A 22,609-nucleotide genomic window follows, 5' to 3' on the forward strand; every position below is an offset into this window, starting at 1 on the left:
TGGTATGTTGTCAAAACTCGTTGGGGCATTTTATGAAGTTATAAAGACCATACTTGTAGAGAATATCATACAGTTTAATAATTGCAAACTCCTGCCACTTCTGTTATCCAGGATATGTACGTATGTTCTGTGTTGTTTAAAAAAAAAAAGTGTCTTTCCAGTTGTATGCTGTTCTTTCATGAACAGAACCATGTGAAAAACTAATTTTTTTCTCTTCCAACAAAATGTTTACTTGATCTGTCAGGAAAAGTCTTTCTCCTATTTTCAAGTGGTTTGAAATATTTTAAAATATTTTAAAATAAAGCAGAAGCAAATTTTGAAACAAAATATCATGTTGGACACAAAAACAGAAGTAGCTCTATTTTGAAGATCTAAAATTAAAATATTCCAGCTTCTTAAATATTGAAAAACATTCCTATCTTAGTAAAATTTGCTCAGATTGCCATGAATTCACAAACTGTTTTGGTTGACATAAAACTGCATTTTGACTCATTCTTGTTTGTTATCTGGTTCTATATAAAAATGTCTCATAATTTTTAATATAGTTTTAGAAATGTATTATTGTTCTTCCTGACAATTGGTCATTTTATCAAACATGGTCTGCGCAAGAAGACTTTGAGGGTGTTGGTAGATCCCAGCTGTTGCATTACTTTTATGCTCTTCCTTCTGCACAGGGTCAAGCATTACTGAGGTTAGCATTCAAACAGCACACTTCCCAGAATCTTCTCTAAGGTGGAGAGTAATAAATTTGGGCTGAGCACAGTGGGGTTTTGGTACGGCTTGACCTTAAGCAGCAAAAAATGTAAACCTCAGAAGATTTCTAAACAAAACAGCTATTTTGATATTGAAAATAAGAGAAAACAGTTGGGGGTTTTACATTAGAACTTGTCTTAAGCTAATGGATATTTTCTTTTGACCTAAAATAGTTTTATTTAATTAATAGTTTTAAGCAAATTGGCTATATATCTGAAAATTTTTGAGCAGCTGGAACTACCACTGCTTTGTCTGACATGACTTTCTACTTCAGTAACTGTTCCAGAGTTCTGGTCAGGAAGGAAGATGTGGTGTCCACAGAAGTTTATACTTCCTGGATTTCAAAACCTGTATTCTGGGAGTATGATACTTTAAGAAAAGGTTTCAAATTTCATTTTATATCAAGGGAAAACTTTGCTCCATTGACTCATTCATTGAATAGTTCCAAGTTTTGAGCCTTTTACTGCAGTTCTGTTAAAATGACTGTGTCCTTAATCCCTTTACATTTTTGTCTTGTATCTGGTTACCAATATTATATTCCAGTAATCTGGTGTATTGCATTCACTCCACTGTTCTTAACAATGCTGCAGGCTTTATCTGCAGATTTCCAAGCAGGTGACTGTATTTACCAAAAGGATTATCTGTATCACTCATCTGTTTTCCCAGGCTTTTACTGTGTGGCATGTTTGAAGGAGATCTGAGTGGATTTTGGCTTTAGGCAGGTTATTTTGGTTATGTTGTCTAACACTGTGTTAGAAGATGTTGGCATTTTATTCTAACTTAGCCAAGAGAACATGATAGGTGTATTATATGAAGGTAAAAAGATATATCAATCCATTATTTCACTCAGTTCTGTCATGCTAAGCTATATTTTTTCACAGAAATACATTGTTAAAGACCATTTGCATGCTGATCCCCAAATATATTAAAAAAACATCATAGAACTAGGCAGTGATGCAAACTTTAGATCAAGGTAAGAGCTTCCCCCAAAGTTTCAAGGCATTTCGGTATGAGAGTTGGGTTTCAACATGTCTCTAGAAAACTTTGCCCTAAATTTCTGCCCATGATAACAGTGATTGCAGTATAAGCTCAACTTTTGCTGTTCTTTTGTATTAAATAGTAATGCCCAGTGGACTGGAATTTTAGAACTACTAGAAGATCCAATGAGGATATTAGCTGTAATATCAGTTTTAACTTCATAGACAGTTTCTTCATGATGCAAAAGCCTAGAGCTACAGAGGCATTTTGTGATAGCCACTTACTTATAAAAGCCTGAACAATATATGATTGTGATAGTAAATAAAACAACCCCAAATATATTTTGAAACAGGTCACCCTAATCGGGACATCTCCCAGATTTATGAGGCTTTTTTATCTGTGTATATGTCTGTATGGACAGAGTAACCAGTAGAGCAATACTAGTGTCAGTGGGTTGAATGACCTTGTAAGGCCATGTAGTCTGTACCAGGACTGTCACTGTGACATCTGAATGCTTCCATTGTTGAGAGTGAACAAGAAGTCTAGTGTTTCATGTGACATTTGCTATCAATTCCTCTCCCACAGGGAAAAGTTATGAGTGCAGCTTCATGCCTGTATCCATGCCTGGCTTTTAACCCCAGATTAACCTTTTATAGTGAATGTCAGGTCATTAAACTAATGAAAATGAAGGGTCCTGTGTCAAGGTCTCGAGCCTGAGTTGTTAAAATGATGGCAACAACTTGGTCTGAGAAGTATCTTTTTGGTCATCAAATCCAGTCTTGCACAGTTGCTTGCAACTCCATCACAGAATTCCAGACCACATTAAAAGATGGGAAGCTCCCCGTTGGTATAACCACCTCCATCAAATTGTTTGTGGAGGATCTTTTTTCTAGACCTCCACAAAACAAGAAAAAAGTCGTTGTTGGTACTTGATCGAAAACCACTGAGCCTTGAGGAGTTCTCCTGTGCTGGGGTCCAGTGTAGGAGTGTAATTAATATTCTTTATTCAGAACATTTGTCCATCAGTAATTATGTGGGAGTATTGGCTCTGAATTACCCGTAAGTCCACTACCTTTACGCTGTTACTTTGGCCAGCTCCTTGTTTTTGCTCCATTTATTGGATGAGTGTTTACTAGTACAGAACAGGAAAAATGGGAATTTGAGAATATGCAAAATATGTTGCATACTAATCTACAATTGAAAGGAGAATTCCTGTCCCCCAGTGAAGTCAACAGTGAAATTCCATTGACTTTTGAAGCACTATTCAAAGATTTTATTCAGTTGTGATATTCATGTCTATTTACTTTAGCTTTTAGAAGTTCTTTGTAAAAATCTTTAATATACTCCTCCCATATTGTCCATTTAGCCATATGGTTTATTATTTTAGGGTTGAAATGAAGGGTTGTGTACTTGGGAGGCAGAAAGACATTGTATTTAGAATTCATTTATATGCTAGGCATCCAAATCTGTTACTAACTCCAGATCCTGCTGTTTCCCATCTAATAGCCTGGCATTTTCCACTCTCTACATTGAAATTGATATTTTTGTTTGCTTTGATTTGGATCCAGCAAACAAGGTGTTGGGGAAGGGCTCAAGGAATTTGAATTCTGTGCCAGCTCAGACACTGGTTTGCTTGTAGCTATGGAGAAGTCCAGCTTTTCATTCAGTAACTTTTTTTTCTCCTTCTATATATTGTGAATTTTAAGGTTTTAGGGCTCTAGATGTTCTAAGCAGTGCTATGGTAAGGACAATAACTAGTAATTTCTGTCCATGAGTTGCAGGTTGTGATGGCATAAGAACAGAAGACTTGTTGGCAAACTTATTTACCACCCTCAGAAAAAATGAACTGATGAGAACCATCTAACAAAATCTTCCCCACCACTTTCAAAGATTCCTTTCTTGCTTCGTAAGCAGGGAAATAAGAAAAAGCAATGTTCATTTGCAAATTTAGGAATTCTAAAGGGTTTACTTGAGAAATGGCCTCTGGAGAGTGTGGTTATGGGTTTTCTGTTTTCTTTCGTCTAGAATTGCAACACAAGATTTAATGAAACAGATTTAACCTAGTTAAAATTGCTCATTTATTTGAGTTTTGATGAAGAGACAATCACTGACAGTTACAAACTGGTTCTAACATTTCAGGCATGGAGGCGCCTGATGGTGGATCAATGCACAACATGTCTCTGCTCTCTGCAATCAATGTCTTCTCAAAGATATGGTCTGACATGTACCAAATTCAGCTGTGAACCATGTCCAGTGGTAAGTGCAAGTGGTTCTGGCTGTTCTGAGTAAGAATGTGTCTGATGATAAGGTCATGTCACCCACTGTATATAACCATTCATATTGTGTACAACTCTGGGACCTGTTTCCTTCCTTACAAGTTTTTCTGATAAATCATGGGCCTGTGTTCTTCTTTCCCTGCATTAGATCATATATACCAAATGCAATCTAAGTCCTCTGTATAGGAAAGAGGACTCAGGTCCACAGGTACCTTTAATTGCATATTTCAGACTGCTTACCTTCAAGGCAAAAATGAGGTTTGACACATCATTGGCAACAGGAACTGCTGTGTCTCCTTTCTTACAATATTATCTCTCCCTCTGGGACTGGCAGCTCAGCCAGATCTCCTTGCTTCAGGGCTTTCATACAAATATTCCAAATCACCTAGTAGCTGAGCTTAATAATATTTCTGCTTGGTTCCCAGCCATGTCCTAAGTGGTTCGATGGGATTGTCCCCTTCAGTTCTACTGGCCACTTTGCAGTCTTTGCTGCTGCTTCCACCATCTTCAAGGAATGAGCTTGGCTGGGAAAGACAGATGCAAATAGCTCCCTTTTTCAGTCCCCTGACCAACAATGATGGCCTGACTCAGCACCAATACATCAGGTGAAATGAGACTTAAACAAACTGGAGAAGCTGGCTTAATCTCCCCTGTCCTGGGAGCACAAACCAGCAGCTAAATTTCACAGAACAAGTTTCAAAGGATCCCTTCTCTTTTGGCTTTTCCTGGAATAAGGGTGGAGGCCAGCAGACCCAACCCAACCAAGAACCTGTGCTATTAGTGACCCTAGCATCAAAAAGCCACCTCTCTAACAGGATCATATGGGATCCCCTGCTGATATCCAAGAGGGGCATAGATTGATATGGTCCTTGCCTGAGATGGGCAGAGTTTTGGGGAAGTCTGTTTTTCAATCCCTAAGTAGAACTGGAAGGGACAATGTAGTAAGAGTGAGACTGTAGGTTCAAGTTTCATCCTGCAATCAGTTATGTTGATTACTTGTTCGCAGTGTCTCAGCTAGCCTATTCTAACTGGTATCTTCCAAATAATGCCCAGACACAGGGCAGTGGTTAGCACATACCGAGGACTGTTTCCAGCAGACATTATAAACAAAGCCAGTCTGTGCTGGGGGGCAGAAGGCAGTGCAGACATACATATATGTCCCAGATGTACCGCTCCACTTGTCTGCAGGGCCAGAAACAGCCCTAGCTGACCCAGTCTATTTACTAGTATAAGTACTAGTAAAGTACTAGTATAAGATGTAGCTTGTGACAAAAAAGGGAGAATCTGTAATACTTTGGTGTGGTACTGGACCCTAATATCAACCCTCCTATGAGGTAGGATGATAGATACAGACTTGTGAAAGGAAAATATATGGCTAATCTTGGTGCTGAATATATTTTTCACTTTTACAAAATCAACTTATTAGATCAGTGAAAAACCCCCAGATACACTGGAATGAATCTGTGGCCAGGAACGTCTATGTATGTGTATGTTTCCACACAGACATACACACACATTAATTCTTCCTTTTGAATATAAGAAGCCAGCTGTAGAAATTAAAGGTAGAGGAATCAATAAAATACATGGTAAAAACAAAAGAAAAATAGTCCACTCCTGCTTCTTGCACCACCCACACAATTCCCAAACAGCACCTTCCCTCCCCTCTTATGGCCCCCATCCCCACCTGGCCCTAAAGTATAGGCTGAACAAAAACCCTAAAGAAAAGTCTATTTCCAGTTGGGTCTATTATGAAATTGTATTTAGGAAGTGTGCATCAACCCAAAGGAAGTTTCAGCTATAGGTGTGCGTATCCCTTTGAAGCCGGCATAATGAATCTGTGGAGATAAAAAAAAAAAAAGTTCAAATAAGATATGGAATGTCTTCATCTCCCTAAGTCCAGTGGAATTCACACAAATACTCTGGATCTTTCCTGTCTCAGGTTCATTGATTTCATGGTAATCCCAGATTAAAAGCAGTTCCTCCATGATGGACAAAATCACGGCTTAGGGTATGAACTCTCTCAGGAGCACCTGCTTTCTACTGGGTGCTGAAGCTGTGAAAGCAAATACACTGGTAATTGAAGTGCAGCCAACTGCAGCACATTCTGTTCATCAGCATCATTTTTTTGTCATTTTACAATATTCTTTAGGTGCTTACATTTTTGCTAGTAGAGCAAATTCACCTAAATAACAATGAACTGTGTACTCCTCCAGTGATTTAATGGTCACCCCCCTGCTCTCCCCAGATTCTTTTTTCAGAATATGTATAAAAAACATATGGATAACATGCGTGCCTTCACTCAACCAGAGTGTTCGTTGTCTTAAAAATGTTCAGCTCATCATAAGCAGCTGTTGGCTATGTGCAGCAGCTGGGGACGTTACTGTGAGACACTTAATGTGTTTACTCAGTTAGTTCATTTCTGTTTTTTTTTTCTTTTAACTTCCCATTATCCATTCTGTGCCTTTCTTCCTCTCCACCTGATGCTGCTCACTCTCCCATGCCTTCTTCCCTGTCGCCATTTTTTCTTCCTGTGCCATTTGTCAGGCCCTGTTATTCCTCTCTTCTGCCCCTCTCTCATTTTTTATTTCATTCTATCATACGCTCTCTGCTGCTCTTAGTTTCTTGTTTCATCAACCCATTTCTCTATCTTTCTTTCCTTAATTCAGATTTTCCATTCTGGCCTGATTCACCCCTTTCCCTGCTCACTGTTTACTGGTTATTTTGCCCTTTTCTCCTACTTCAAGCTTTTCAAACTAATTTTACAAGTTGCACTGTGTAGTATTCATTAGCTTTGCTAATGAGAAGGTCCTGGCTGCTGCATATGAGAACTGTACGTCACTGACAGCATTTTAATCAGCTCCCTACCCCTTCTACTGTCACATGCTGTTTAGTAGATCCAACCTTGCACCTTTAAAGTCAAAGAATTTTGAATTCAGTGGACAAAACGATACAAGGATTAATGCCAAACTTTATTTAAAAAACAAAACAAACCCCCCCCACAGCTAATAAAAAACCCAGCTAATTAGATTGAGCTAGTTTAGGCCTACTGTTAAAAAAAAAACATTTTTGATAGCTGTCACTTCACCTGCTGAACTTACGAAAACTAGCTTCTACTTATAAGTGTGAGAAGCATGCTTAAAATAAAACAGTCCCAGAACGATATCTGTGTGAACTTCTTTACCTTCTAGAATTACAGAAGGCAAGAAATCCCTGGCTCTTGCTGTGGAAAATGTATGCCAACTTCATGTGGAATCAGGCTGAGAGATGGAAGGCTTAAATACCTTCAGGTAAGTTTCAAGCACTCTCTTTTCTCTTCCATTTTTTTCTTTCTTTTTTTTTTCTTTCAGTAAATATATATGTAACATAGATGTCTAATCAATCCAGGAAGAATGCATTTATTTTCTGCTTTTGAATTAGGCAGTATGGTAATACTACTACCTTTTCTCTTGTGTCCTAGAATGATTTCTCAAAAAAGTTCATTTGTTTGTTTGTAAATGAAAAAGGTTTCTCATCACAATACAAATTTCTGGATGGACAATCTAGATGCACCTGTAAGCATGAATATTATAAGAGAAATTTAACTAGAAAATGAGCCCATCAGCTGCTCTATATTTAGAGTAGATTCAAACCTCACTTTAAGCAAGAAATGAATAAGTTAAATTGAAAATTTGAGTCTTTAAAAATGCTTCCAGTATAGTAGGTTCTTAAGCATGAGCAGACATTTTCTAGTTAGAACCAGTCAGTGTCTCACATGAAACAGGAGATAACTTTTTCTGTTGTTCCATTGCTGATCCAAGTTTTAGATAGAGTGTGTGTGCATGCACACGTGCCTGTTTCTTGGAACAGTCTTCCTACTGAACCAGAAGTTAAATGTGCATACACATCTTTCTCTAAAATACAATTCAGAGGCCAAATTCCCAAGGTTCTCACTTAGATGAGTTTCTCTCTTAAGTTAATGGATGTTTTTTCCTGGCTAAGAGCTGAAAAAGATCAGGTTTTGATACTTTTGATTGAGCTGTAATCGGTACTTTATGAAGGTAAATAATTCCCATGAGAAACCTTTGTTGACAAACAATTGTGTTTACTAAAGGTTTCCATGCTTCATAAACTTCACCACCATGGTATATTGATTGAATATCAGCAAAGGAATAGTCAGGTTGTATAGTATCCTGAAAAATTATGGTCCCGTGTTTCTTTTGTGTTAAGCTAACAGCCCTTAAATCTTTACAGCCAAATGAATCTCTTCAGGATGGCTGTGACAGTCACTCCTGTAAAATAAATGAGAAAGGGGAATTTATCTGGGAAAGGAGAATCACTGGCTGTCCTCCGTTTGATTCCAGAAGATGTTTGGCTGAAGGCGTAAGTAGTGAAATGGATCCTGTTACAAGGTTTCCCAATAGTCTCTGTCATCTTTATGATTCTGTATGTATGTACTTTATGTGTATTATGGATGGGAAACCCCAACCCTCTCCCAACACCATGGCTAAACTGAATTTGAACTTTCTTTGAAATTCAGAACAATGTAAGTTATCTTTATTTTTAAATATGTGCTGGTTTTATGTGGGACTCTACGGCAAGGAGAGGGGCTGAGCATGCAGTAATTCTGCTCCATATGAAGCAGCAGCCACAGGAAAAAGTTTGTTCTCACAATGTTTTCAGTTTGGTATCCAGAGCAAAGCTGTGTGGCTAATTATGCAAACTGAGAAAAGTGTCAAATCAGCTCCTTTATACTATGAATATGTGTATAAAAGGATAAGGCATGTTTTGGCTACCCCAGTATGTGGTTTGGGAAAGGAAGTGCATAGGCTTCCCCTATGCTCTGGGAAGAGCTAAAACTTTGACATTTGCAGTGGTTTGGTAAAATGAACTGTGAAATAATAACTTTTCCACCTTTTCTGTGATTTGGGGTTAGCCCTAGGCTGAGAAACAGAGAGCAGGTTGTGGACTCTAGAAAGGGATGTAGCACATGGTGCTGCATTTGCTTATTCAACATCAAATAGGTGTTATATCGAGCTGGTCCCATTTTGTTGGCCATGACAACAAGTGGGAAACCTATAACACAGCTCATACCCACACCTCTCGAATGTGCACATGAAGCAAACAGAGGAATTAAGACATATAATGCAGGAAGAATAAAGCTTCTGTAGTCCATTTCCCAATTTGTCATCATGGCAGGACACACAACTTTGTTATACAGACAACCCCAAATTTAGAAAAATGATAATTACATTACAGGCCTGGGGCTATTGTCACATTCTGAAGTTTTTAAATCAGCGGAGAATAGTTTACTTTTAAAACTGAAATTTCCCAAATTGCCTTTATTCTCCTCCCTTCCAAAAAATTAACTATTTCAGCTATAAAGGTGATTGTGTTTGGTCTAGGTACTGATGGAAAGCTTATCTTTTTTACTTAAAAACAAAACAAAAACCATCCTGCATGTAAGTTCAGCTGTTTAGTGCAACAATGGCATGACTCTGCAGTGTAAATAAATATTACATTTTTCCATTTTTTCCTCTCACCTTGAATTTCCAGTGTTTTTCTCCCATAAATATATTCTGAGCATTATTCTCTACAGAAATTTTTTGAAACAATAAAACCCAAATTTTTGTCTATTAAAACTTATTTAATGGATGTGATACTTTATGTTCACTTGCCTATAAATATCGAGTTGTTGTGGAACAGACATACTTTCATCTACACTGCTAAAAATATCAGGAGGGATGGTTTAAATCCTTTTTTTCTTAAGGAAACTTAAGATTTGACTGCTATGTGCTTTATCACTGTGGGTACTAGAAACTGATTTGTATTCAACATTGCATTTGATAATAACTGATTAGAAATAATTGACTATTGTAACCTTTTCACATCTTTAATGGATTATAATTAAAAGATGATTTCTAATGTAGATTTATACTTTTGTATAATACAGGAAAATAATTTTGTTGCCTAATATTCTGTTCTAAACATCCTTTCATATTGCTCCAGCAGAACAAATAAGTTCTACTTGTGCCTAAATAAAAGTTTTTTTTTTTTTTAATTTTAGGGCAGAATTGCAAAAATTGGCAATACCTGTTGTGACACATGTAAGTAAATAAGCTAAGACTTGTTTGGAAATTGCAGAGAATGTAGGCTACTGGGTAAGGAGCTAAGTTTTACATAAGATGTAGCTTAATATTACAGAGTTAAAGAATACAGTCAAAATAAACAACCAAACAAATTCCCTCTCTGATTTGTATGTTGCCATCATGTTTTGTCCAGGAGAACATGTATCTTGACAGTATTCACAAGTGTCTGGAAAGAAATAGACATCCTCCACCTTTTAGTATGTACTGTCATTCAGATGTTAATTATGAATGTTTTATTTTATTCATCTAAATAGAACAGGAATGGTATCACACACACTGGCTGACAGCCACAGAACCTGACACTGAATAGTTGAGGCAACCACTTAATGAATAACAAATGGCCTTAAAATGTATTTAGCAAAAACATCTGGTGAAAGTAATGTGATTGGTTGTGGATAATGTAATAACCAAAAAAGGGCGGGAGAATGCTTATCAAAGGTACATTCCTAGTGTCCAGCTTGACTGTGTCTTAAATTCTGCAGTTTGGAAGTGAGTCCTGCCACTCCTACACTGTTGACAATTCAAATGTCAGGCTATGGTTGTAGGAAGGGTTTGTTTACATGAGTAAGCATTGCAAGTTTGAGTTCAGAATATCAACACCTTTCCTGCCCTCCATCATCTCCTCTTTTTTACTCTATGCCTGTGCTAATAAATAAAAGATGGCCAGCAGAGAAGCCCATCACTACACTGCCACAGTAACTGCTGTAATCATACCCCGGTGAAGGAAGTTAACTCCGCGAGTGTTTGCTGCCATTGCTTGTCTATATAATCAGTGAGTTCCGGTTTAAGAAAGAGAAGTCAGAAAGCTATTGAGATAGACTGTCATCAAACGGCTCAGCCAGGTAATTTAGTTAAGAGAAGTTTAATCTACCAGGCTGCAAGTAAGGAATATTGACAATTGTCTGTTAATATAAATTGATTTTAACATTTAAAAGATGGGGGACTCTACTAATTGGTAATATTTATTGCTGCAATTGAGGAGAGAGAAAAGCCAGTTCCAAATAGGCACAGGTCAATGCATATATTTAAGTTATATTACAATAAAAGTGATACCTCCTTGCAGCAGCAAAAGCACACTAATTTAAGTGAAATACCTCACGCCTAAAAAAGCCCATGTAGCATGGGCTTTCAGATCCTCTTTCCTGTTGATGTTTGCTTGGATGTAGCTCAAAATTGAAAGGTGCCATGTTACAGTGAAGTCCTGTTCCTGGTCACTTCTGTATTCAGGGCTCTCCGTAAGGCAGAAGTCAACATATCCCCAGGCTGAATTTAGTTTTAAGTTATCAAGTTCAAGTATCGAGAAGCTCCATAGTCAAGATCAGTGAAAAGTAATCATGCAAGTAATTAACCCTGTTCTAGCAGAGTTTTGCCAGAATACTTTGAGCTCTGTATGATCGTGCCTATACCGAGTACTGTAGCTGGGCAGTTGTATACAAAACCCAATCACCCAGCAATAAGCTGCCCAGTCAACTAAACACAGGTTATTAATTGATGCATATGTGGAAAAAAGAACAGTGACTGACATGTTGCTTTGAATCAGATACTGCTAGATACCAGACTTTCTTTGTCTCTCCTCTTTAATTGCATTGTACCCAAGCCTGAAATTCCATCAGGACCCTTGGTAGTGATATGCAGTCTGTTAAGTATGCTATGGAGAAAGCCAAGCTTTGTCAAAGCTGCTGTAAAGACAAAGTAAATTAAGTATTCTTTAAATTCGGATAAGAGAATAATCAGTTTCTCATTGATGCAGAAGCTTAGATACAGGTTATATTGTCTTCTCAGGTCTTGAGACAGTTTATCTTTTGGCTATCTAAGCATCATAAATAATTGTTCAAAGAACTTGCTCTCTCAGGTTCAAAGTGCACTTCAGGCTGGTGACTTTGGTTCTGTAGAGTCCTATAACAGCTTTGGGCAAAGACTATTTAAGAAACTAGCTTCCCTATCTAAGGTACACCTTGGCAATTGGAGTTTGTTAGTGTGTCCACTGCATTGTTCCAGATTTTAAGTATGTGGGAGCAGATAGCTGATCAGGTTTTGTTTTCTCATCACAGTTTCGTGGTACTAACAGAGGATTTGATTATTTGCAAAGGATATTCCCTTTCTTCCCACTTCAGAAAGGAATTGTATCTGCACTACTTAACTTTCTTGCCTGTTGATCTCAACTGTGTATATCCTGTTAAGTTATATACACTTGCCTTTGCAAAGAAGGGTACGCTCTACAAAAAAATTAGATGAGAGAAGTAACTGGGCAACAAGTGAATAAATCAGGATCAAAAAGTCAAGGAAACTGTGCTGAGCCTGATGATATTGATTTTGCTTGGGGTTGTTTGTCAGCTGTTGTGCTGACCTGTGTATTTCTTCTGGTTGGACAAGTTTTATCAAAAGAAGTGATGAAATCATTAAACGATAATTGGCAGTTCCAGCCCTGCAGCCAGAAACACTTTTCAAGCTCATAAAGTATCTTTTCAGATGAAATGTGAAGCCCTAGCAAGGCAAACAGCCAACCTGACACTAACATTCCCTTGGAAAAGGTATTGAAAGCTATGTTTGCTGCTAGGAAGATAGATAACATTTCTCTTCAATTTATGTATCTGTATAGTTGTGCAATTGGCCTGCTGAATTCCATAAACTCTCTGAAATGTTACTGTGTTGTATGTAAAAAAAATAGTCCAGTATTCTGTTAAACATAAATATTCCGTTGATTAACTAGAAATAAGTAAGAGCCTGTCTTTACACGGAGGCATTGCATTATATTAATACTATAAAGAACAGCTGTTTGAAGCACATAAAGCAACCACTTAAAAAGTATTAACTCCTTTACAAGGCATTAGATATTAGGACCAAAATATCCAGAGTGTTCAGAACAGATATTCTGGATTAGTCTGTATAGGAGCATGTCAATAGTGAGGTCCAGTTCCAGTACCAGATAACAGGCAAGGGAAGTGAAGGAACAGAGCCACTGCCCACCACCACAGTTTATGGACCATAGCAACCTCACTTCTCAGAGAATGATCAGCAGATTCGCAGAACTTGCACCTTCCACACATAACAAATCCAGACCTACTGCCTCTCGTGTCAATTTCTCACTAGACAGAGGAGGGGGAAAAAAACCCACAAAACAAAACAGGAAGAATTTATCTATAATTAATTGCAAAAACTACCAGAAAACAAACATCGCAATATTTCATAGTCCACTGAGGATAGTAGCAAAATTCCCACTGACATTTTTGCAGAATTTAGCTATATCAGCTTTCTGCAAAATCCAACACATGTGCAAGGATTTTTAGGAGTTGCCAAATCTAGTAGCCTGATGGAGCTGTGGCAGCCTCATCTCTATGTCCTCAGGTCCAACCAATAGTGAGACTGAGCACATGCACAGATGCACATGCTATGGATTCTTCCAGTAACTGATCTTAGGCACTCGATCTACCCGGTAGGTGGCCCTTGGAGCCTCTTGTCTCCAGTTGCTTCACACACTGACTTATGCACATGCAAACGGATCTCTGAGTTAACCTCCAGACCCCACAGTCTCTCCAGTGGCTGGGTTAGACCTGCTGGTCCTCCAGTATCCAACTCTCAGACCCTCTGGTCTCTCTGGTATCTGTCCCAGACTTATAGCCACTTCAGTACCTGGCTCTTAAGACACTTATCCTACTTGCTGGCTGGTCCCACGTAATGTTTGCTAGTGACCACACACTGACACATGCACCCACACAATATGCATCTACACCCATATCTCCAGTTGCTGTCACCCCAGACTCATGGGCCCTATGACCTGTGGTCCCACTCCAGTTACTGGCACTTAGACTTCCATACACACACACGTGCTCACAGAATAGAGAGTCCCCTCACCCAGGACCTTGTTTTTTCCCAAACCACCTCGATCCTTGCCTTTCCCCACCTTTGGTTCCTCTCCTAAATATCCCATTATAAGTCTTGTACAATCCCAAGATGTTCTTCACTGACATCCCATAATGAGTCCCATAGTCCCATAGGCAGTAACTCCCCTTTGGTCTATAAGGTGACCGGTACAGCCTGTCTGTTGACTTATCTTGAGGGGCGTCATCCCCAGACAACAGGATCTCTGTCCTGTGGTAACCCTAGAAGTAGCTGAGTTAGGATGCTCTGTTTCTCCAGTTCAGTTATTGGGATTCCTCGGCCTGTCATCATTGTGTGTGTGTGTGTGTGTGTGTGTGTGTGTGTAGACAAGCCTTTTTGTCACATAACCCAACAAGAATAACAAGGGCATGCTCAGGGGAGAAACAAAACAAAACAAAAAATACCCACTGTAATTGCACCTGCTTGCCCCAGAACTGATATGTGACACTTTCAGTTCATTGGAAGAATGCGATCCTTTCCATGATTCTTAGACTTGGAAGCTTATCAAGATTCACAGTGAATGACTTACCCAGGTATGGATTAATGGAAAACACCTGTATCTTGCTTCTTGCTGGTTGTAACTGTCATGCATCAAGGAAATATGTTCACATGCTTTGAAATTAACCTCTTAAATAGAAATCCATGAGGTACCCTATTTGCTGCTTCTTGGTCACCTTCTGCATCTTCATGGAAAGGTACATGCCATCTTGTTACCCTGCCTATGAGTTGAATGAAAAATGTATTTTTGAACTGTCTTTAAAAAAAAAAAGTTATCTAACATGGAAACCAATGAGTTAAAGGTGGTATGGTGTCTTTAAAACAAATCAGTCAATCAAAAAGAAATAAGAGGGGAACTCTAATCTGCAGTGGAATTTTAAGGTTACAGTACAGTATATTCATACAGCTCTACATTAATTATTATACGGAAACAAACCTAATTCTCCTGTTAGGACTCTTGCCAGCAATGACATCTCACCACCAGCAATTTCAGCCTTAAGAGAAAGGGAAGAAAAAAAATTTTTTTCAGCAAATGTCAGCATTGTCAAACACTTTCATTTATTTATTTATTTTTAACTTGGTAGGTGTGGAAGAAGAATGTCGACCAATAAGTACCAGACTGCAGTACAGAAATATCAATGGATGCATGACTGAAAAGGAAGTGCCTATTTCTCACTGTGAGGTAAGGTAAAACAAACAAACAAAGCCCCCCCACATCTTCCCTCACTGCCTTTATCTTTTTCATGAAGGGAGCCTTTGGCTCCCTCATGGCTTCACTTCAGTAAATGGAGCATCAGCTTCTGCCCTTCTCACTGGTTGACTTATACTGTGTGAACCCCATTGGCACTAATTTCCTAAAGCAATTTGGCGATGCCGAGTTTTCCCTGTTCAAGCCAATATGAAAAAAAAGGTGCACACATTAAGGCACAAAGCCTTCATTCATATCACGCCTTTGCCTCCGGCTCAGATGAACGAGCCTGAAATGGCTCTGTTAGGACTTTCTATATAGAAGAGAGTTTTCATCTCAGTATTAGTGAACCTGATTTTCAGATGCGAGTCTAAGTTTACGCTCACATATCCCTCTTTAGGCTCTGAAGCTGGGTTATGAGAATCTAAATCAACATTTAGATGCCTGATGCTTTACCAGAGATTTAACCTTGAGCTCTGTGATTTGGTACGACTTCTCTCTTAGCCTGTTAGGCTGTTGTGTTCTGAATGTTTCATGTATTTCTATAATTGGATTAAAAGCTGAATGCTATGGCATTTTCTTGCCCATCACTCCTTACAGGTAATAGAGAACTTGAAACAGGAGCATAACACTCCTTCCAGATATTCCTGTCCCTCTGAGACTGGGAACCACAAAGGACATTCTCTCCCCAGACCAACTGTAGCAGGACAACGGCTTATTTTGAAATAGCCATGCCTTGCACAAGGACTGTATACAGTCTTTATACACAAATTATACAAGGATGGCAGCCAGGAAGTTTTGGCTTCTACCCGACCCCTTGGGTATCATCTTTAGCTGGTGCAGTAAGCAAAATGCATCTTTCTCTTTCCTATGACCACTGGAAATAGAACAGAAACAGGGAGGAAAAGTACTAAGACCACATATGTCAAGGGTTTTCAAATAGATAACTGGATAATGGCCTCCATTTGCTATTACAGAAGACTCACTCCGAGGGGAAGCTTTAAGAACAACAACAAATACTTACCTTTCTTCAAAAAGGATATTGTTACCCTCTTGTCCTGTCCACAAAGTCAGTGGTAATTAGGTCTTTAGCCATAAAGTCATACATATTGGAGTTTTATGGCAAAACACTGAACTCTGGGCAAGGAAGCCCATGGTTGTTTCCAAGGGAAAAAAACAGGTTCTGGTTTCACTGAGGTTTAGTGCTATTCAAACTTTATATCTCTTTTTCCTCTTAGGGTAAGTGTGGAAGCAATACCAGATACTCCATTCAGAGGGGGCAATGGGAAGACATGTGCAGCTGCTGCACAGCCACTCAGACCACCACAGTCATGATCCCCCTGCAGTGTGCCAATGGCACAGTGGTGCAGCATTATATCCCTTCTGCCTCTCAGTGTGAGTGCCGTTCTCGAAAGTGCACAGACTGATTATTTCCAAGCAGCCAGTTCATTTAATCTTTGAGTTTTATGACCAAGGAACTTTACAATGCAAGCCTCAATTTCGCTCTGTAAACTGTTTTATCCAATAGAATTCTGACTAACTAATTGTATCAACATAGCAAACAATAAAACTTACTAGCACAATGGAACATTATCTTCCGAGTATTCTTGGGATGGTTTATAGAAGAGATTTAAGATTGTGTTGTTTCTTTTCATCTTCACCATGGAAAATTATTCACATTATTAAAAATATAACACAGTAACAGGAACAATTTATTTTACTGGAAGAACATATCCCAAAACATTTAATGTTGTCTTCATAACTACTGCATTTACATTCTCCACTCCAGACCTTAGTGACACATTGTGGGGTTTTGAGTTTTTTGGTCTTCAGCCCCGCTCCTTCTCCCCACTGCCTCCCCCCGCTCCCCATCAGGGAGTATGGTAATTATGGCATAAGACTTCACAGCAGGAGTATTATGTTCTTGGTACATAACCAATACTGATTATGGCTTAGGCAATCAAACATTTTTCTGCAATGTGTACGTTTTTCCCCTGAAATTGAGTGCCAAAGAAATTGCGTGCCAAAGAGAGCTTTTGTAACTTCTGCAAGTCCTCAGTGCTTGTGAACGGGCTGACAGACAGTCCTTACCTCTGTACTTCAGCACTTTTACAGACCAACTTTGAGAGAAAACTCATCAGTAGTCTCCCTTATTTCAAATTTATTCCTACTGTTTCCTTCATTTCTCACTGAAGAGATGAGGACTTCCTCATGCAGAGGCAACCTAATATCACGGGCCTTGCCCTTCCTTCATCAAGCACCATGTTACTGCAAGAAAGCATGAAGCTGCTGCTCATTTTGAAGGCATGAAACTGAATTTCCCCCATTCCCCCCCCCCAAAAAAAAAAAAAAAAACCTCAGCTTTCCCTTGGCAACTGGCTTGGTGGAGGCAGCTAAGACTTCATCTGTTGCACTAACTACAAAAAATGGAGCTCTTTAATATAACCAAACAGTGGAATTTTTAATGGCAAGTTTAATTTAGTTACTGTTGCCAGGGATAAGTATAGCAGGATTTAAATTCTCCATGGTATGTTCAGGCCACTGAAGAAAGATCAGAAAATATTGGGGGGAGGGGGGAGAGGGGGAGGCAAGGTGCCAGTCAAGCTGTTTCATTGGGAAGCACTAACTTCTCCCCCCCCCCCCCCAAAGAAACAAACACCCAAACCAGAGGTAAAACTTCATTGTTTGCATTTTTGCAAGACAAAAATATTTTAACTTCAGATAGACTGAGGTGTTTCACTTTTTCTATAAATTCACAGCACTGATACAGAGATGGGAGGGCTGCTTTTTAAATAAATAAATAAATTCATGTTCATCAGTTTGTTATGAAATCAGTAAGACTTGGGAGTAAATTACAGGCTTAAAAAAAGTTCTTCCAGCTCCAGCAGAAGTGGCTGTCAACTAATCCAAACCATATATAGAAGTCAACCTGAAGGATAAGAATACTTCTGAGAAGCCTAGCAGAAAAGGTCAGGAAATCAGGTTGTCCCTGTGCAGCATTTAGGTTGGCATCTGTAGAAGTAGAAAGCATTTCAAAGGACCACTTGGGAGGAAAGCGCTGAGACTAAGAGCTACTCCTCCTCACATGAACGCTAACGTCATACGTTTAGATGGGTCAAAACACCCCCCCACACACATGTGCAAATGGCTCTCCTTAGGAGCTCTAGGGGAGTAAAGCAAAATTTCCTTTGCGCTTTCAACCAAAATATAAACTGTACTCCTTTTAGAGAGGAACCAGAGAGATCCTTTTTCCCCCTTTCCCACCCAGCTGTGGATTTAATACATGTACCATGTATATCCTTTCTTCCTTCATTATTCATTAAAGATATCCTCTATTGCTGAATAGTGCTAGGACAATCACAGGCCTTTTATGTGCCTCTGTTTCTTCTGCCATGGGAGCAAAATGTGCATCAAGCACATCAACCACAAAAATCTTTGGGAGAGAAACCAAGTTTTGATTAGTACCAGTCCCACTTACTGCAGTAGGTCTCTGCCGCTGGTTTTCCTCTATCTCACACTAGATCCTTGTTGCACCTGCCTCAGATATTAAGCTTCCTGTGGAGGTAGATTTGGGTCATGCAGGTAATCAGCTGCACAGCAACCCAACTGAAGCTGCAAATAAGCAACTCCTGGAAAACAGCCTTTAACATACCAGAGAGGACCAGAGAGCAGGAGTAGATACAGAATAAAAAGCAGTGTCTTCCTCTTCCTGTTATTATACCGGGACTGCCTCTTGTTTTCCATTTGCATCCTTGCTCAGACAGCATTTTTGGCTTGTGAAATCTGGCAGGATTTCAGCCTAAGGTTTCATAGCTGCAGACAGGCCTTCTAATCAGATAATTGCAAGGGTCAGGCACCAGCTTATCAGCCTGGGAAGGACACACAGGGACATTCATAGGGCAGAGACACAAGCAGATGTGCGCAACTAGGATTTTTGACCAGCAGCAAAGTAGATGAACAGCATTGAATTAAAGATCTGTCTGACAAACGAGCAAACATTCCTTCTTTCATTACTTCTATCTCAATTAACAAGAAAAGTCTGGCAGATCTATGTGTTTCAAGACAGAAACAGACTATACTAAAGATTTTGGGCTTCAAACTAGAACAATTAGTATTTTTTTCCTAAGGAGCTTCACATTATTCAATAGGAGACTGCTTGGTTTTAGGATCAAACTCACAGCAGATGTAATTCAATGTAAGTAGATAAACAGATCTGTATTAAGAGTTTACACCAGTTCAAGAATATGCCCCATACTATGGGGCTGTTCTTCATCTTCCTTGGTTGCAGTTCTGTTTTCAAGCATCTGTGCCAATACAACAGAACAGTGCAGTAAGTCAGACTCATCAATTAACTTTCAGCAGCAGAATCTAGGCTTTGAGGACATAGTTTTTAATTTATGCATATTGTTTGCAAGTCTTACATGTTTTAAGCTATGCCAGTTTTTGCCTTTCAGCAACTCGTTTAGAACACATCTCACCACTTCAGAAGACCAGAGTTGGATTGGTGAGTGTGTTACAAGATAGATTTACAGGAACATTAAATGGATTTGGGGAAGACTCTTATATAACTTCTTAATTATTAAAAGCATGTAAACTCTCTGCTAACTTTTACAGACTTCCAAGCACCAGTCCTCTTCCACAGGTGAAACACTATCTGCTGTATTAGCATTATTTGTCACAGCTCAACATTATCAATTAACACTTTTGCTAGGTATTTCAGGAAACACACTGATGCTCAGATATGATTTTCTCTATAGGAATGTGTCATGAAAAAAAGACAGAACATCTCCATTTTACTCAGCTGCATATTGCTTACTATCATATTGCATCCTGTGTATATTATTTATTACCTGTGCTAGCTGTATTACCTGTAATAGACCCATCCTTATGGCTTACAGGAGCCAGTAATTTGAACCAGTGAAGGTAGATTTTTGTGCCCACAGAGATCACTGCAGCACCTGGCTCTACATCCCTATACACCCTCAGAATTAATGGACATGCCTTTCTGTCTTAGCATTTAGTTGGTGCGAGATATAATATGGATATTAAATAGCATATTTCCAACAAGTTTTCATCCCCCTCTCCCAGAGATAAGCGTATACAAGCAAAGCTGTAGATTTGATATCAATTAGTGTAGACTAATCGCTTATAAAACATCAAGGAAATAAACATTTCAACATTTGCTCTCCTTGAAGTATTCTCTGGCCCTACTTTGCTACCTGGTAGTTGGCAGGAGCTCTACATGATTGCACCATTGCTCCTGTACAAAGTATGACATGCATTCAGATCTGTGCAGATGTGGACATTTGAGCAAATCAATCAAGCAAAGAATGATTCATTTGTTCAAATGAATGGGATGGTTATGTAATTAAAAAATTACAGGCATTCCATCTCAAAAAATGTATGCATCAGCTACTGTGCCAACACAAACCTGTACAAATTAGCATCCCCCATGCAAGAGAGTTTACACATAGCAATGGGAGCATCCTTTTCTTTATTTCTGGGATCTAATAGCTTTTACACAGTCAAACCAGAAGCTGTGGCCCTCAGATTGTTCCCTGTTTCATAACTGAAGGGAATTTTTAAACGAAGTTTTGAAACAAGTATAAGACACTAGGAGGGTAAGAAGGAATAGTATTTGATACCTGATGAGAGATCCTGTAGAATTCAGGAAATGCCATTCCAAAGGAGGGATGAAGAAGAGTGAGGTGATTTAACTTTTCATATCTGAAGACATTACTTTTTTAACATTTGCTTCCGCATTCAGATATAATGTTCTGCAACGTTTAATGTATTAATCTTCCCTGCATGCATGGAGGGAGAACCTAATCATCACTTTTTCCCTATTGTCAGTGGTAAACAGCAGTGTAGAAAAGTTTCAGTGACCTGTGCAAAGCTGTTTGAGGTGGAGTCAGTAGTCCTCACACCTCTCCCTTTCAAGTAAAATCAGAAACATAACATTAGCGTAAGTTATACGTAAAATTCTTCCTGTAGTACTTCAATTTAGCCAAAGTAAACAAATGAACACCATCTAATTTAATCTCATTCTTTTCAGTCTGCCTATAACTAGTTCGTTAAAAGTGTAATCATCCAATGAAAAATTGTTCAGAGTTTAAACATTTCTTAGCCTTGCTGGGAAAATTTTTAATGCACCTGTCACAAGCTTTGAGCTATGTCAGCCACCTTGCTTCCCACATGAACTCACTAGCATTGATAGTTTAGTTTAGTTAGTACATTTGTGTGACCTCCAGTCACTCTTCTCTCTGTGATGTAGACACCTGCTCTTCTTGCAGGTCATGATATAGTATCTGATACTAACTCACAAGCTTAATAACTCATTTAGTTCACACAGTAAAAATACTGTACTTCATTCAGTTATGGAGCATATCTGTTCCCTCCTCCCACACTAAAGCATGTGTTGTAGTGTTTAGTGTATAAGCTAAAAAAAGAAAAAAAGATTTGAACTCCAAGGAATTACCCCTCCCTCCAATTATCATTATCAAATAAAAATCCTCCTTCAGAAGATATTAGTCAATGGCAATTTTTCCCAATACATTGCCTAAATCTTAAGATTGAAGGCTAGGCAGGATCCACCAGCTGGTCTGATTATACAGTTGATTACAAGATAATCCCATGAATAGTTCACGCAAGAGTGACTGTGCAGCATCCAGGCAGTCACGTAACTTGAGTAGTTGACATGCAGCCTTATAAAGAGGTTTCCACACTTACCTCCTATCTGGAAGTACTGCACAGCTTTACAGAGATACTCCTTCCCATGGAAACCATCACCAGGACAGCCTAATCCTTGAAGCAATGATTTTCTGGACAGAGCTGGCTCTACTGTAGAGTCCTGGTTTTGCATTTGCTTTCCTTTTTCCCCTTTTCCTTCACAAACTTTATGGGGAGTTAGGAGAAAATACGTCTACGGTTATATTGTTTGCTGAGGCATTGTGAAACACAAAGACAAGATGCTGAGGTTCCAGCAGAGAGTTACCCCAGCCTCTCAGCTCATGGGTGTTTTGCCTTTTTTCTCCCTTCCCCTCTGTGACTGTAATTACTGAAACAGAAGGTCTGGCTAATTAGCTTCAGTTGTGGTTTGCTTAAAGCAGGATCAGTCTGGGATGGAAATAGCTGCTGGTGCTGCTCACAACTTAAGCCAGTGCAGAAGCAGCTTGTGCATGCAATCAGCATAGTCATATCCTATTAGCACTGTCGCAGTATTCAGCCAAACCTCCAGACAACATGGAAGCACATGCACCTGGTAAGTTTATTCTTTGCTTCATTGTTAATTGTTGTCTATGAAGCTGAATAGGTGCAGACAGAGTGGGGAGTGAAAGGACTGCTTAGACAGGACTTTAGTGTTTTCTTTCAGGGCATTTTCACATTTTTCAAATGAACAGCCCTTCCCCCCC

The 22,609-nt window shown here is 39.0% G+C and overlaps 1 protein-coding gene across 1 annotated transcript in view; it reads left to right on the plus strand.

Moving 5' to 3' along the window:
• VWF (von Willebrand factor) overlaps positions 1 to 16,778 on the plus strand; it is a 148,634-nt gene extending 131,856 nt beyond the window's left edge. Inside the window, exons 47-52 of the mRNA XM_026081615.1 lie at positions 3,871 to 3,987; positions 7,196 to 7,294; positions 8,238 to 8,366; positions 10,051 to 10,090; positions 15,094 to 15,191; positions 16,436 to 16,778. Coding sequence (XP_025937400.1) covers positions 3,871 to 3,987; positions 7,196 to 7,294; positions 8,238 to 8,366; positions 10,051 to 10,090; positions 15,094 to 15,191; positions 16,436 to 16,624 — 672 coding nt within the window. The 3' untranslated portion in view covers positions 16,625 to 16,778. The remainder of the gene's footprint in view (positions 1 to 3,870; positions 3,988 to 7,195; positions 7,295 to 8,237; positions 8,367 to 10,050; positions 10,091 to 15,093; positions 15,192 to 16,435) is intronic.
• Positions 16,779 to 22,609: the final 5,831 nt, after the last annotated feature.

This window comes from Apteryx rowi, unplaced genomic scaffold (genome assembly GCF_003343035.1).
Source record: "Apteryx rowi isolate R43461 unplaced genomic scaffold, aptRow1 scaffold_556, whole genome shotgun sequence".
Classification (NCBI taxonomy): Eukaryota; Metazoa; Chordata; class Aves; order Apterygiformes; family Apterygidae; genus Apteryx; species Apteryx rowi.